The sequence below is a fragment of the Ovis canadensis genome, chromosome X (assembly GCF_042477335.2).
Source record: "Ovis canadensis isolate MfBH-ARS-UI-01 breed Bighorn chromosome X, ARS-UI_OviCan_v2, whole genome shotgun sequence".
NCBI lineage: Eukaryota > Metazoa > Chordata > Mammalia > Artiodactyla > Bovidae > Ovis > Ovis canadensis.
Window position 1 is genome coordinate 33,044,370 of NC_091727.1, and position 16,920 is coordinate 33,061,289.

The following is a 16,920-nucleotide window of genomic DNA, read 5'->3' on the forward strand; positions in this document are numbered from 1 at the left end:
TCAGCAGTGGCCACAGGACTGGAAAAGGTCAGTTTTCATTCCAATCCTAAAGAAAGGCAATGCCAAAGAATGCTCAAACTACCACACAATTGCATTCATCTCACACGCTAGCAAAGTAATGTTCAAAATTCTCCAAGCCAGGCTTCAGGAATACGTGAACCATGAACTTCCAGATGTTCAAGCTGGTTTTAGAAAAGGCAGAGGAACCAGATATCAAATTGCCAACATCCACTGGATCATCGAAAAAGCAAGAGAGTTCCAGAAAAACATCTATTTCTGCTTTACTGACTATGCCAAAGCCTTTGACTGTGTGGATCACAATAAACTGTGGAAAATTCTGACAGAGATGGGAATACCAGACCACCTGACCTGCCTCTTGAGAAACCTATATGCAGGTCAGGAAGCAACAGTTAGAGCTGGACATGGAACAGACTGGTTCCAAAAGGAAAAGGAATACGTCAAGGCTGTATACTGTCACCCTGCTTATTTAACTTCTATGCAGAGTACATCATGAGAAATACTGGGCTAGAAGAAGCACAAGCTGGAATCAAGATTGTTGGGAGAAATCTCAATAACCTCAGATATGCAGATGACACCACCCTCATGGCAGAAAGTGAAGAGGAACTAAAAAGCCTCTTGATGAAAGTGAAAGAGAGTGAAAAAGTTGGCTAAAAACTCAACATTCAGAAAACGAAGGTCATGGCATCTGGTCCCATCACTTCATGGGGAATAGATGGGGAAACAGTGGAAACAGTGTCAGACTTTGTTTTGGGGGCTCCAAAATCACTGCAGATGGTGATTGCAGCCATGAAATTCAAAGACTCCTTGGAAGGAAAGTTATGACCAACCTAGATAGCATATTCAAAAGCAGAGATATTAATTTGCCAACAAAGGTCCATCTAGTCAAGGCTATGGTTTTTCCAGTGGTCATGTTTGGATGTGAGAGTTGGACTGTGAAGAAAGCTGAGTGCCGAAGAACTGATATTTTTGAACTGTGGTGTTGGAGAAGACTCTTGAGAGTCCCTTGGACTGCAAGGAGATCCAACCAGTCCATTCTGAAGGAGATCAGCCCTGGGATTTCTTTGGAGGGAATGAAGCTGAAACTGAAACTCCAATACTTTGGCTACCTCATGCAAAGAGTTGACTCATTTGAAAGACCCTGATGCTGGGAGGGGTTGGAGGCATTAGGAGAAGGTGATAACAGAGGATGAGATGGCTGGATGGCATCACCGACTCGATGGACATGAGTTTGGGTGAACTCCGGGAGTTGGTGATGGACAGGGAGGCTTGGCGTGCTGTGATTCATGGGGTCGCAAGGAGTCAGACACGACTGAGTGACTGAACCGAACTGAACTGAAACTCAGAATACAAGATGAAATTTAAAATATTAAACTTAAGGATCAAACTAACTCACACAACTGATGGCAGGAAAACAATGATCATCTTTCTCAGGTTAGAAAAATATATATATGCAGCAAGGGAGGATTGAGATGTGGAAAGAAATATGTGAGAGCGATTGATAGGTAGATACTTCCAGCTGCAAAATAAATGAATCATTGGTATGAAATGTACAGTGTAGGGAACATAGTCAAAAACTATGGAGACAAATCATAATTAGACTTATCATAGGGATCATTTTGAAATGTATATATTGAGAGTTTGGGATTAGCAGATACAATTATATATAAGATGGATAAACAAGAAGGTCCTACTGTATAGTACAAGAAACTATATTCAATATCCTGTAATAAACCATAATGGAAAATAATGCATATAAATGTATAACTGAGTCACTATGCTGTACAGTAGAAATTAAACGATTTGTAAATCAATTATACTTCAATATATTTTTAAAGTTACAAAAATCCCTACACAAGAAAATAAATATATAGAAATACTCAATCACTGTGCTGTGTAACAGAAATTAACACAGTGCTGTAGGTCAATATTACTTCACAAACAAAGAAACTCTTAAGAAAAGAAATCAGATTTATGGTTACCAGAGGTAGGGGTTTGGGGGGAAGGGGAACTGGATAAAGGAAGTCAAAAGGTACAAACTCACAAGTATATGATAAGTAAGTACCAGGGATGCAATGTAGAATATGATATAGTCAACACTATTTTATGCTATATATGAAAGCTGTTAAGAGAATGAAGCCTAAGAATTCTCATCACAAGGAAATTGTTTTTGGGTTTCTTTAATTCTGTATCTATATGAGATGATGGTATGTTGACTAAACATATTATAATTATCATTTCATGATGCAGATAGGTCAAGTCATTAGGCTATGTGTGTTTTAAACTTACATAGTACCTTGGGTCAATTACATCTCAAAGGTGGTTAAGAACCCGTTTGCCAATATAGAGATGCAGGTCCAATCCCTGGGTCAGGAAGATCCCCTGGAAAAGGAAATGGCAACCCACTCCAGTCTTCTTTCCTGGAGAATCCCTTGGACAGAGGAGCCTGGTAGGCTACAGTCCATAAGGTTGCAAAGAGTCGGCCACAACTGAAGTGACTTAGCATGCATGCAAAGCTAGAAGAAAAACAGGATTCAAATTAACAGCCATCTGAAGAGCTGTATCTGCGATGACTGGAAGGGTCCCCAGCACAGAAGCTTCTGCCCCTGTGGAGGCAGAGGATGTCACCCTTGCGGTGTTAATGTGTTCACCAACCTGGAAGCTTTCTGAAATCCACATTATTACAATTTTTAATGGAGGTATTATCCCATATGTGTGATCAATTATCAACTCCATTTCCAGTCCCTCACCACTCTCCAGAGAATGGGGGCTATGGCAGCCAAAATATCCAAGCTTCTAATCTTGGTTTGGTCTCTCTAGTGACCAGCCCCCATTCAGGAGCCCACCAAGAACCTCATTAGAAGAAAAGATATTCCTATTACCCAGCAAATTCCAAGGAGTTTAGTGTCAGATGCTCCTATCAATTAGGAAATTACAAAGGTCCTGTGAGCTCTGTGTCAGGAACTGAGGTCAAAGATTAAATATCAGAACAAAGGATGCTGCTGCTATCCCTATTTACAAGGATTTTAGGAGCGATGTGCCAAGAGTCTGGGCAGAGACAAATATAAATATGTTTCTTATGTTACAAAAGAAGGTACAGCAGATAGAAGAGAAAAATTATTTTCTAATTTAAAAAAATATAAATGAAACATACTATCTTGTCTAGTTTTCTTAAAGAAAGCTGGGTTATTGGGTTTATTATCTGTGTGTAAATGTTACACAGGCCAGTTTTTTTTCTTTGAAATGTAATCACTCTTATCCAATCATTCAATTAAAATTATTATGAGAGCAAGTTGTATAGTCTACCACTCAGCTCAAAATTAAAGTCACCTTGAACACAGATACTTGGCATAACCATCTGCTTGCGGTGCACTTTTTTATATAAAGATAATAGTTTCAACACACAGCAGTTAATCCAGGAAAGTCAAAATTCAAGATGCCCAATATCCTTTCTTCCAAAGTAAGGATAGAAAGCATAAAATTTAAAAGGTGAAAAATGTAATACTAAAAATTATATCCACTGCTAACACTCAAAAATTAGATTAAAATTCTACTTTTCCCAATACTAAAGCAGTTATCATTTGTTGATCATCTTCACTGAAATCTTCTTAAATGATAATGTTCTGTAGAAATGAGCCTAAGTTCTGTAACCCCTGCATAAATTCAAAAGTAATTTAGGTGTAAAATTAGCCAAATATATAAAATGACAGTTGGGGCTGGGACCATGGGCTGGCAGCCTGTGCAGTCGTGTTGTACTCCATGCTTATAAGGACTCAAGCTTGGTTTCATGCTCTTCTGTCACTCTCTTTAAAGTCTTAATTTTTGAACAAGGAGCCTGCATTTCCTCCTGTACTGACCCTCAAAATTAGGTAGCTGATCCTGACTACAATAATTTGGGGAAAATGTCCATAGCTATAAGGGTGAAATAAGAATCCAAATGAAACTGGGTAAGTCCAAGAAATACATTTTTTAAAAAAGCATGAAATTTAAATTAGATGTGCTGGGACACAGTGACATACTGGTGGAGCAAAAATGAATATCAAATGAATGACTTTCAAATATGATTATAATTGGAACACTCCAAAAACTACTCTCTTAGGTATTTCAGGATATAATTTAATACATCCTGGAGATACTGGATACATTAACTGAAAATAATGGAACTCAAAGTCCCTTTTCTATTGACTGTCTACATGACTGCATGAATATGGTTGAGAATAATAAAATTATGGGAGAAAATTACATAACTGACTGCTTCCATTGAAAACCATTTTACTGACTACTACTGAGTCTACTTGGGGAAGGAAATGGCAACTAAACCATAACAAACCATCCTTGGGGCTTCTCAGATGGCTCAATGTTAAAGAATCCGCCTGCTAAGGAGGAGATGCGGGTTTGATCCCTGGGTCAAAAAGATCCCTGGAGAAGGGAATGGCAGCCCACTCCAGTATTCTTGCCTGAAACATCCATGGACAGAGGAGCCTGGCGGGCTATAGTCCATGTGTTCACAAAGAGTCAGACAGGACTAAGCATCTAAGCAACAACAACTGAGTCTACCGTACCTTTCACTAACACTTCTGCTTATTTTGAATTTATCTCTACAACACAAGCAATATTCCAAATGCTTTCCATTCTCACTGTCTCAAAGGTACCGACCCTCTATTCTTTCACTCCAATTTTTTCATGCCACCAACCCAAGACATCCTAAAAAAGAGTTAGCTCACTTTCAGGTACAGAATCTTTCATGAGTAAAATTTCTCAGCCTCTCTAATCTTCACCTGAAATTATCTTTAAATTATCTCTTTTGTTTGTTTGTTTGTTTTGGTCCAAAGTTCTTCCATTTGTGCTTACATCTCCTCTCCTGTAAGACCTTTCTCTCACACAGGAAATACATACTTCTATTGGATCTTTCTTCAGATGACAAAGAAGGTTAAACCTTCACTGTCCTGACAGTCAATAAGGGGTAAAATTAGTTCTCTCCTATTACTGAAGATACTGGCCTTCTCTCTCTTTTTCTGTCATCAAACATCTTTTTTTTTTTTTCACTTTCAAAGACATGCTAATTCTTTGTTTTCTGCTTTATTGAGATATATTTGACATATAACATGTTGCAAGTTTAAGGTGTATGAGATGTTAATTTGACACATTTATAAATTGCAAAATCATTACCATCCTTGTATTAGTTACCGTCTCCATTCCATCACATGATTACCATTTCTTCTTACCAAACATGAAGGATAACTTATCTTTATGGCCTTTACTTTTACTGCTGCCTATTTCTTCTTTTACTTTAGTTTAATCTCTCACAGTTGCCCCTCTAGCAACGAACAAGGCAACTAATATTAATAAGTGAAGGAGTAAATGGGAGTTGTACAAACAGATCCAGCAGGTAGAGACTACTTTTGTAAGTACCAGGTTCTGCTATTCATGTACGGACAATTTAGGGAGAAGAGAAGTAAAAATTATTTTATGCATTTTATATGCCAAAGAGGAAGTTGAATATTAAAACTTGACTGAATCTAAGTTCCCTAACTCTGTATCACTTTAAAGAAAATTCAGAAGTTTGTAATATTTTACCAGAAGTTTATAATATTTTACTCTGTACCTATAGTAACTTTATCTAGTTATCATTAAAATTAGACACATCAAAAATCTTAGTACATAAAAGAAACCTGATCAGTAATTTAATATACAAATGTATTCTCATTGGTCTAATATTTCTGCTAAAAATTATACTTATGCCTTAGCAGTAAAACAAGTGAAGAGACAGCATGTAAAAAAAAAGTTGCTTTCTGTAATCACTTGGAATATAAGGTTAATATCATCTCTGTATGATGAAAGCTTAGGTATAGACAGAAGCCAAGACATTTTTTTTTCTTAAGGACACACCAATTATAAAGAGGTCTAAAAAAGAATCTAGTTCAAAAGAAAAAATATGACTGGCTTATACACCTCTTATTGCCTGTCAGACCACATTTAGATCTGCTAAGACTACCTTTCAGATCTGCTGGAAAGAGAATGTGAAGACAGACAAGAGCACAAGATTACTTTAAGTTTCTGGCCTGAAAAATATAAGGAATGAGTTGACATTAACAGGAATGGAGAAACAGTTGGGTAGGTCTGATAAGAGCTTGAATCTGAGTATGTTAAGTTTGAGCTGCCCACTAAATATCCGCATGGAGACATAACAGAAGGGTGGATATACAGTTCCAGAGTTTAGGGCAGACGTATATATTAGAGATGACATTTTGAGAATCATTAGCATGTAAAGAATATTTAAAACCACAACACTGAAGAAAGTATCAAAAGGAATGAGTGAAGAAGGAAGATAGCATGAAGCTTAAGAAATGTTTCCTTTACAACTGGGTTTAGTTCAGCGAAACTTGTTTCAGAATTCTTTCCTACATGTTTATGAGTCAGATTGGCAGGCAGTAAAAGCATCTGCCTACAATGTGGGAGACCAGAGTTTGATCCCTGGGTCGGGAAGATCCCCTGCAGAAGGAAACAGCAACCTACCCCAGTCCTCTTGCCTGGAGAATCCCACGGATGGAAGAGCCTGATAGGCTACAATCCATGGGGTCGCAAAGAGTTGGATACGACTGAGAGACTTCACTTTCACTTTAGCTTCTAGTACCATTTTTGCCAATTTTTAAAATTGAAGTATAGCTGATTGACAACATTATATTAGCTTCAGGTATACAACATAGTGACTAAATATTTTTATAGATATTATATTTAAGTTATTATAAAAATAATGGCTATATTTTTCTGTGTTCTACTATATATTGCTTATTGTATACATAATGGCTTGTATCTCTTAAATCTATACCCTTAAATCACCCTTCCCCCTTCCCTCTCCTCACTGGTAAATACTAGTTTTCTCCCTATACCTGTGAGTCTGTTTCTATGTTGTCATATAAATTTGTTCATTTCATGTTTTAGATTCCACATATGAGCAATAACATCGAGTGTTCATTTTTCTATGCCCTAGGTATTTCACTAAGCATAATACTCTGAGTCCATCCACATGGGTGCAAATGGAAGAATTCCATTCATTTTTTTTGGCTGAGTAATATTCCATCGTGTATGTGTATGCCACACCATTTGCATCCATTCATCTGTTGATGGACACTCAGGTTGCATCCAAATCTCGGTTACTGTAAAAAATGCTAATGAAGACTGGGGTGCATGTATCTTTTCAAGTTTATAATTTTTGTTTATATTTTTTTGTTTTTCTTCAGATGTAGACCCAGCATTGGAATTGCCAGATCATATAGTAGTTTTGTTTTGTTTTTCTTTTTAGGAATCTCATACTGCTTTACATAGTGACTATATCAATTTACAAATCCATCTACAGTGTACTGTTGTTGTTTAGTTGCTAAGTCATGTCCGACACTTGTGACCCCAGGGACTATAGCCTACCAACCTCCTTTGCCCATGGGGTTTTCCAGGCAAGAATAGAGGAGTGGGGAGCCACTACCTCCTCAGGGGATCTTGCCGACTCAGGGATCAAATCCACTTCTGCTGCACTGGCAGGCAGATCCTTACCACTGAGCCACCAGGGAAGCTCCTCTGGTGTATCAGGGTCCCCCTTTCTCCACATCCTCAACAACGTTTGTTATTCGTATACATTTTTATGTCAGCTATTTTGACAGGAGTGAGACAATATTTCACTGTGCTTTTGATTTGCATTTCTCTGATGATTAACAATTGAGCATTTTATTCATGTGCCTCTTGGCCATCTGTACATCTTTCTTTCTTATAACATTTTTGTCAAAAATATTTTCTTGTCTTCTATGTTTCAGCCTGTCTTAATCGGCTTAGGCTTCTATAACAAAATACCATAGATTAGGTAGCTCAAATGGCATACATTTATTTCTCACTGTCCCAGAGGCTGAGAAGTCCACGATGCAGGTATTGGCAGATTCAGTGTCTGGTGTGGGCCCTCTTTCTGGCTTACATATAGCCTCCTTCTTGCTGTGTGCTCAGAATGAGAGAATCATCTCTTTCATGTCTCTTCTTATCAGAGCATCTAGGATCTTCCTTTTGGAACTTCTTTGCTTTAGCAAGGCTCTGCTGAGGTAAAATCTCAATTTCTGTTTCTCTGAAAATGTCTAATTTGCCCTTGCCATTGTGGTTGGTTCAGAATTCCGGAATGAGAGCAATGCTTTCTTCTCAATACCTTGAAAAAAATTTTTTTCCAAAATTTTTCTGATTCTTTTGTTGTAGCTGAAAAGTCCAATGCCAGTCTAAGTTTAATTCCTTCAAAGATGATCTGTCTTTCCTCGCTGGTTGCTAATGTGAATTTGTCTTTGGAATTTTACAGTTTGACTGTGAAATGTCTAAGAGTGCATTTCTATTTATTTATGCTGCCTGTTACATACTGTGGTTCCTGGTTAAGCAGCTTGGCTCTGGAAATCATTTTTCACTGCGTGTGTGCATGCTAAATCATTTCAGTCAGGTCTGACTCTTTGTGACCCTATGGACGGTAGCCTGCCAGCTCCTCTGTCCATAGGATTCTCCAGGCAAGAATACTGGAGTGGGTTGCCATTCCCTTCTCCAAGGGATCTTCCCGACCCAGGGATCGAACTCATGTCTCTTACATCTCCTGCATTGGCAGGTGGGTTCCTCACCACAAGTGAGGGAAGCCCTATTCTTCAGGATCCTTCACCTATGCCTGCCAATCCATTTTCTTTATTCTTGTCTTCAGTTTCCCATTAGACAAAAGTTAGACATTCATCACATTTTCCCAATACATATTTTGCCTTCCTGTTCATACTGTCTACCTCTTTAGGTTTTGGTACCATATTCTCTATGTTTCAAATTCTTCATAACTCATTTTTTCCAACTGTTTCACATATTAAACACAGCCATTATTTTTCCAATTTCAAGACAGATAATTTTAATTTTAGGACATATTTTTATCTTTTTCAAAATCTTTCATATCAACATTTAGTGTCTTATTTCTTCATTCAATTCTATCATTTATTTATTTAATATTCCACCTACTTATTTTGTACTAAATATTTGGCAATTCTAATACCTGAAATTGTATAGGAGGTAGCCTAAATTCACTCTGTGTTGTGCTGTGATTATTTTGCTTCATGGTGGCTTGTTTTCTTGTGCTTGGAGCTCATTGTGAGCTCAAATTTCACAACATTCCATATGTGAGACTACTAAGGCACATTTCTTTCTAAGAATTTTCATTTGCCTCTCACTAGTGTGAGGGTCGCAGAGTCGGGCGTGACTGAAAGACTGAACTGAGTGCAAGGGTGCTGCCAACCTGCAACCCAGTCAGTTCACTCCCTCAGTCGTGTCTGACTCTTTGCGACCCCATGGACTGCAGCACACTAGGTTTCCCTGTCCACCAGCAACTCCCAGAGCTTGCTCAAACTCATGTCCATTGAGTCGGTGATGACATCCAACCATCTCATCCTCTGTCATCCCCTTCTCCTCCTGCCTTCAGTCTTTCCCAGTATCAGGGTCTTTTCAAATGAGTCAGTTCTTCGCATTAGGTAGCCAAACTATTGGAGCTTCAGCCTCAGCATCAGTCCTTCCAATGAATATGCAGCACTGATTTCCTTTAGGATAGATTGCTTTAATCTCCTTGCAGTCAAAGAGACTTTCAAGAGTCTTCAACACCACAGTTCAAAAGCATCAGTTCTGCACTCAGCTTTCTTTATAGTCTAACTCTCACATCCATATAGGACTACTGGAAAAACCATAGCTTTGACTAGACAGACCTTTGTTGGCAAAGTAATGTCTCTGTTTTTTAATATGCTGTTGAGGCTTGTCATAACTTTCCTTCCAAGGAGCAAATGTCTTTTAATTTCATGGCTGCAGTCACAATCTGCAGTGATTTTGGGGCCCAAGAAAATAAAGTCTGTCACTGCTTCCATTGTTTCCCCATCTATTTGCCATGAATTGATGGGACCGGATGCCAAAATCTTAGTTTTTTGAATATTGACTTTTAGGCCAGCTTTTCCACTTTCCTCTTTCATTTTCGTTAAGAGGCTCTTTAGTTTTCTTCACTTTCTGCCATAAGGGTGGTGTCATCTGTGTATCTGAGGTTACTGATATTTCTCCTGGCAATCTTTATTCCAGCTTGTGCTTCATCCAGCCCAGCATTTCACATGATGTACTCTGCATACAAGTTAAATAAGCAGGGTAACAATATATAGCCTGAACGTACTGCTTTCCCAATTTGAAAGCAGTCCATTGTTCCATGTTCAGTTCTAACTGTTGCTCCTTGACCAGCATACAAATTTCTCAGGAGATGGGTAAGATGGTCTGGTATTCCCATCACTTGAAGAATTTTCCACAGTTTGCTATGTTCCACATAGTCAAAGGCTTTCGGGTAGTCAATAAAGCAGAAATAGATATTTTTCTGGAATTCTCTTGCTTTTTCAATGATCCAACCGATGTTAGCAATTTGATCTCTGATACCTCTGCCTTTTCTAAATCCAGCTTGAACATTGGAAGTTCTCAGTTCATGTACGGTTGAAGCCTAGCTTGGAGAATTTTGAGCATTACTTTGCTAGCATGCAAGATGAATGCAATTGTGCAGTAGTTTGAACATTCTTTGGCATTGCCTTTCTTTGGGATTGGAATGAAAACTGACCTTTTCCAGTCCTGTGGCCACTGCTGAGTTTTCCAAATTTGCTGGCATATTGAGTGCAGCACTTTCACAGCATCATCTTTCAGGATTTGAAATAGCTCAGCTGGAATTCTATCATTTCCACTAGCTTTGTTCATAGTGATGTTTCCTAAGGCCCACTTGACTTCACACTCCATCACAGCATCATGGTTATCAAGATCATTTTTGTATAGTTCTTCCATGTATTCTTGCTACCTCTTCTTAATATCTTCTGCTTCTGTTAGGTCCAAACCTGCAGGAACTTTAACTATATCTCTTGCTTGGATATATATTGCTTGGATATATGTTGACCGTTACTGGTAGTAAACATTCAAATAAGTGATCCTCACAAGAACAGGACTATGGTTACACATTTGCAGATGAGATGATTATAATTATTCTTACTGTTAATTTTATACTTAGTGTAGGGGGAGAAACAGACATATTTTTATATTGGGTCCTTTTGCAGACAGAATGCTACTATCCCTCATTTTACTGAAGATATAACCTTAGTTTTACATAGAATCTCTGTTCACCTTCCCTCCATGTGCTTGAGCCTGAGGCTCTGATTTCTACTGCATCAGATGGCTTAACTTTTGACCAAAATCTGGGTGTCTAGTTTTAGCTTTCAGCTCTGAGGCAATGCAAGGGTCAGTGCTCATAGTTGTACTAGCAGGACTAGTTTCATCTGATGTTATTTTTTTCAACCTGGCCTTTATTTATTTATTTATTTATTGAATTTTTACTTTTTAAAATTTATGTATTTTTTTTTTTACTTTATTTTACTTTACAGTACTGTATTGGTTTTGCCATACATTGACATGAATCCACCACAGGTATACATGCGTTCCCAAATATGAAACCCCCTCCCACCTCCCTCCCCATAACATCTCTCTGGGTCATCCTGGCCTTTAAAGGTTTGCTTATACTTCCCATCAAGAGAGAACACATTTAAAAGTATAGTTATTTGAAATTTCCCAGCATCTTGATGTTTTGCACAGGGCATTTTAGAAAACTGAATCTGTCTTATCCTTGGGAATGAAAGTCAGTCTTGTCTCAATGCATGTGGAGTTAATCAAATCTACCTCATAAAAATAATGTGGGGATTAAGTTTAATACCATTCATAACTGCACACCACAAGGACTGACATAAATGTGCCCTCAATAAATGATGACTTTTACTACTTATATTATTATACATTGATATTTTCTAAGAAGTAAACATATTGACAAAATCATAAAGCACATTCTTCTATTAGACAAATGGCTTTCCAATAATAGTTTTGACCTCATGACTAATATAGAGTCACTTACTCCCCTGGGTTACTTCATAGTTTTCCTTCAATCAGTATTTGTCTATTCTTCTCTACCTCTGCTAAGGAAGATGCGACACTGAATGACCAATTCAAAGTCATAATTACTGGAGCAATTAATGAGACCCTCATGCTGCCTATCTTCAGCATTACTACTAAAGCAGAAACAACCAATTGAGATTTTGCTTCTTCTCTTTTAGTGTCTGCTATTTAATGATAGGTGAAAAACTTATAGATGACTTTAAGAAGATTAGAAATGGAGATATTAACAATATATAAGAAAGATGAAATAATCACTAATCAAGAGAACTGGTAAAGGCTTTGGACTTCTGAATATGTTTGCTTTTAATATTTCATACTCAAATATTTTAAATTAATCATCCTTAATATTTTTAAACTCATAATGTATGATTTCCTAAGAAATTAGAAAACCAGTTATTTGCAATATTTACTTCTTACCAAGCAGCTTTTATTTTTAATATAAGGAAAAGTTCACTGAGATTGAAGTTAGTATGGTCAACCAGTCATGTGTCTGGGTTCTAAGAGTAAAGAGTTGGGTCTAAGCATAATAGTGCTGTAGTCTTTGATACCCTTTCCATTTCTATAAAATGTAAATATAGAAGACTTTATAATATAGGTTATTGAGATAACACGTGAGAAAATGCATGTCAGACATTTAGAGCAGTGCCTGAGCCTTTGTAACAATTCTACTACTACTGCTATTATCATACAATACATTTTGCTATATTGATAACACATCTGTAGCTTGGTGGTGGTGGTTTAGTTGCTAAGTCATGTCCAACTCTTGTGACCCCATGGGCTGTAGCCTGCCAGGTTCATCTGTCCATGGGATGCTCCAGGCAAGAATACTGGAGTGGGTTGCCATTTCCTACTCCAGAGGATCTTTTCGACCCAAGAATCAAATCCGGATCTCTCCTGCATTGCAGGCAGATTCTTTACTAACTGAGCTACAAGGGAAGTCCCTTCTGTAGCTTTGTTACTCTGTAATAAATGGGAAAAATTGGATTACTTGGTACCATTTTTGGAAGTGTCTCCTGGTTTGCTAACCATTTCTTAAATCATTACTGTGAGTTGAAAATGTAGTGCCATATGATTATGAAGAGTGAAAGATGCCTTTTCAAGGAATGGGGATAATTTATTACTTATTTGAATGCAAAGTCACACTCCGAAATTAGGAATAGAATCTAGCATATCTCTTTTAAATATTCATAGGCAATAAAAACTCTGGCTGTTTGATTGATTTAACAGGCAACTGAATATTACCTTTGCTCTGCATAATTGCAGTTCTAAGAAACATTAGGTAGGCAATAAAAAAAACCCACAAAACTCTGACATAGGCATTTTAATTGAGAAGAAAATAGGCTAAGGCTCATCTTCAAATGAAAGAGCACTTTGTTTATTAACAGGAAAAAAAAAAAAACTGCCTTTCTTTAGCCAAAAAAAAAAAAAAAGGAAAATTACGGCTTTTAAAGATTCAGAGAATACTCCCTAATACCATACACAAAAATTAACTCAAAATGGATTAAAGACCTGAATGTAAGGCCAGACATTATAAAATGCTTAAAGGAAAACACAGGTAAACACTTTGACATAAATTGCACTAGAATCTTTTTGAGCTATCCCTAGAGTAATGAAAATAAAACAAATATTAACAAACGAAACCCAATTAAATTTAAAAGCTATGGGACATCAAAGGAAACCATAAACAAGACAAAAAGACAACCCTCAGAATGGGAGAAAACATTGGAAAAGGAAACAAATGACAAAAGATTAATCTCTAAAACATACAGACATCTCATGAAGCTCAATACCAGAAAACAAACTATCCAATCAAAAAGTGGGACCTAAATAGACATTTCTCCAAAGAAGACATACAAATGGCTGACAAACACATGAGACACCCTGGTTTTAACTTGTGTCTCCTCTTAACTCTTTGATCATTTTTTTTTTCCTCTGTAAACACTGTTTCCTCAGCTGAAAATTTGATGTGGGATGTAACTCCAAAATTCTATGTTGTTTTTTTTTTTTTTAATCTTGGCTTTTCTGGGGTGATCTCCTGAACTCTATAGTTTTAATCAGTATGTAGCCTGAAAAATTCCCTATCTTTGTAACTTGTTTAAATCACTCTCTTTAACTTCAGTACTGTGCATCTCTCTTTTATGGATTAGGGAAAATCCCCACCTGGGTACTCCATAAGTACTGCAACAGATTTTGTTGCTGTTCTGCCATATAACATGCTAAGCTCAGATCTGTGAGTTCACCTGAAGATTTGGTGACCAGTACATGCACACACTGCTAGATTCCCACCTTAAACTCCCGTATTTCTCAATTTTATGGCTCTAGGCAGCCCAGAAGTACTGGGATTTTATGCACCCAAGGGCAACCCTCCAACACAAAGGGAGGAAAATGGGTGAATAAATGTTCCAGTCTCCATTAGCCCAGTGGGACAATTCTAAGTGTGCTCTGTGACACTGGTTTGCTACATGATTTCTTTAAAGCTCCCAGTGGGACTGAGCCCAGTAACTCACAGTGGAAACTCACTCATAAAAGCATCCTATATCAGCCTTCTAAACTTTCATTCTCCATTCTCCCCATGTGCTCACTTGCCTTTCTTGGTATCACCTCCCAAATAAACTGCCAGCACCTAAGGTCTCAACTCAGGGTTTGCTTCTTGTTACTATCAAACTGAAGCATGCATACTTGGCTCAATGGGGGCAAAAAAATGACATATGATCTTTTACCTTCAAACTAGTTTTTTTTCCTTACTTTCTCAAAGTTCTTTCTGAAAAACACCAGATAACCCATCACCTAAATCAGAAGAAACCTAGATACTTTCCTGGATTTTGCATTTTCTTTCTACCTGTCACCATCAGCCTTGCCTTCAACTGAGCTAAAATACCACTTCTTACTTGGTCTCTCTACCTACAGTCTCCCTATCTCTTAACCTCCACTCCACTCTCCATAGGCTTTGCAGAAGTTATGTAATATGAGGATGGCACCTCTCTTCTCCTTCCCTCTCATATATTAAACCCTTCAGTGGTTCCCTCCATGCATGGTTAAGTGCCTGGTTGTAGACCAGACTTTTTGTGAAGCACAGAGCTCCCTGAGCAACTTCACTGATGCCTGCTTATTCAGGCTCACTTTCAGCCACACCCCCATTTGCACTGTGTGTTCTAGTACAACCAAATATTTCCAGTTTTCTGTATGTGCTCGTGGCCACCTGTCTGTAATTGCCCTCCTACAACTGCCTATTTGGCTGTCTCCTATTCTAATTAAAAAATGTAGTTTACAACCAATCTTCTCTAGGAAAGCTACCCCCAATACCTTCCAATGCTGACCCACATATATCTGTGTCCTTTTCTATGTCCTCTAATCCTCTGTAATCACTTTTTATGCAACATTTTGCATCCTATAAGGATGTTTTATTTTTATATCTTAGAACACACTAAAAAATCAATATACTTTTGCTTAATTAATCAATGTCTATAAGTAGTGAAACAGAGGAACTTTCTCTTATTATCAAATCTTCAAACAGCATCTCACATATTATAAATGCACTTAGCAATTGGATATGAAACTAAACCGCATTATGAGGTGTTTTTTCCTTCTTGACAAATAATCCATTCCTGGTTTAGGAGAGTGTATGCAAAACATTGTTTAATTCAGAGAAATATGTTATTATTTTTTCAATTTTGACTTGGAAAAACTCATACCATGTGCATTAATTTTAAATATGAAAAGCCCTCTGTTATATATAAATAAAAACTCATATTATTTGGGAATAAACAATGTCCCATATCTTGGGGACTAATAAAATCACCTGTATTATTAACAGATTACATATGGACATAACAACCATGTGTGCACATGTTTGAAGAGCGAGAGAGAAACAGATGTGTGACGATGCCTATACACATTGGTTAATCTTGCAGAGGGAAAAAGAACTGTGGTCGGATAAGACATGATTTTGAACACCAGATTAACTATTTACTCATTTGAAGATCTGAGCATGTTACTATACTTGGTCTCTTTCAAGATTCCTATTAAAATCCATAGTTTATAAAGGTTTTGTAAGATAAATTGATATAACACACGTGTAACTATTTCAGCCATGTCTAGCACTTAAAAGTTTCTACAACCAGGAAGCTGAACTAATATTTAAAGTATTCCTCATTTTGCCTAAGATGCATGAAGGTATTTGCTAGACATTTATGCAAATTAATTTTGAGATTTTTTTTTTTTCACTTCACCTGCCATACCTCTTCATGTAGTTCTCTCCAACGAGAATTAAATGTCTCGAGTTCTTCATTGATCAGTTCATCCATGACTCCGCCATCTGTTAGGGTCTGTGCCAATATGCGAATCTGATTCGGGTTATCCTCTGAATGTTGCATCAAATTTTCAAGCGACTGAAATAAATTTGCAATAATTACTACATCTCTTCTTTTTCTAAATTCACTGAATTAATCCAAAATGCTCAGTATCTTCTGATTTGCATATAATTAAGTTGTAAGCAACCTAAACCAATATTCAACTGGGATAACAAACCTGAAAGATCATTGTTACTTTAAAGCTATGATGCTGCTCCGTGTGAATTTTCAAGGGCTTGTGGCAGAACTATGGAATAGGGTACATAAGAAGTGATTCATGGCCACCTGCTTCTCTGAAACTCTACTCTAAAACCTGGAGGATAAGACACTCAATTTCCCAACTTCTCTCACAGTGACAGCCAAGTGACATGATTCCGACAATATAGACATTCAAGAGCAGAATTTCCCTTCCCACATTAAAAAAAGTCACAATATCTTTTGAATAAATCCCTTTGCCCTTCACACTTTTCCACATACATGGCTTAGAGGTAAAGTAGCCATCTTTGGACTGGGAGGCAATAAGAACAAGGATGAGGTGCTTCTATCTGTTGATTTAGTATGA

General features: G+C 37.4%; 1 protein-coding gene across 7 annotated transcripts in view; it reads right to left on the minus strand.

Annotated features, from left to right (window-relative positions):
• DMD (dystrophin) overlaps positions 1 to 16,920 on the minus strand; it is a 2,687,035-nt gene that overhangs the window by 1,405,706 nt on the left and 1,264,409 nt on the right. For all 7 annotated transcript variants that reach the window (XM_070291485.1, XM_070291489.1, XM_070291490.1 and 4 more), the window contains exon 29: positions 16,248 to 16,397. In XM_070291485.1, the coding sequence (XP_070147586.1) occupies positions 16,248 to 16,397 (150 nt within the window). The remainder of the gene's footprint in view (positions 1 to 16,247; positions 16,398 to 16,920) is intronic.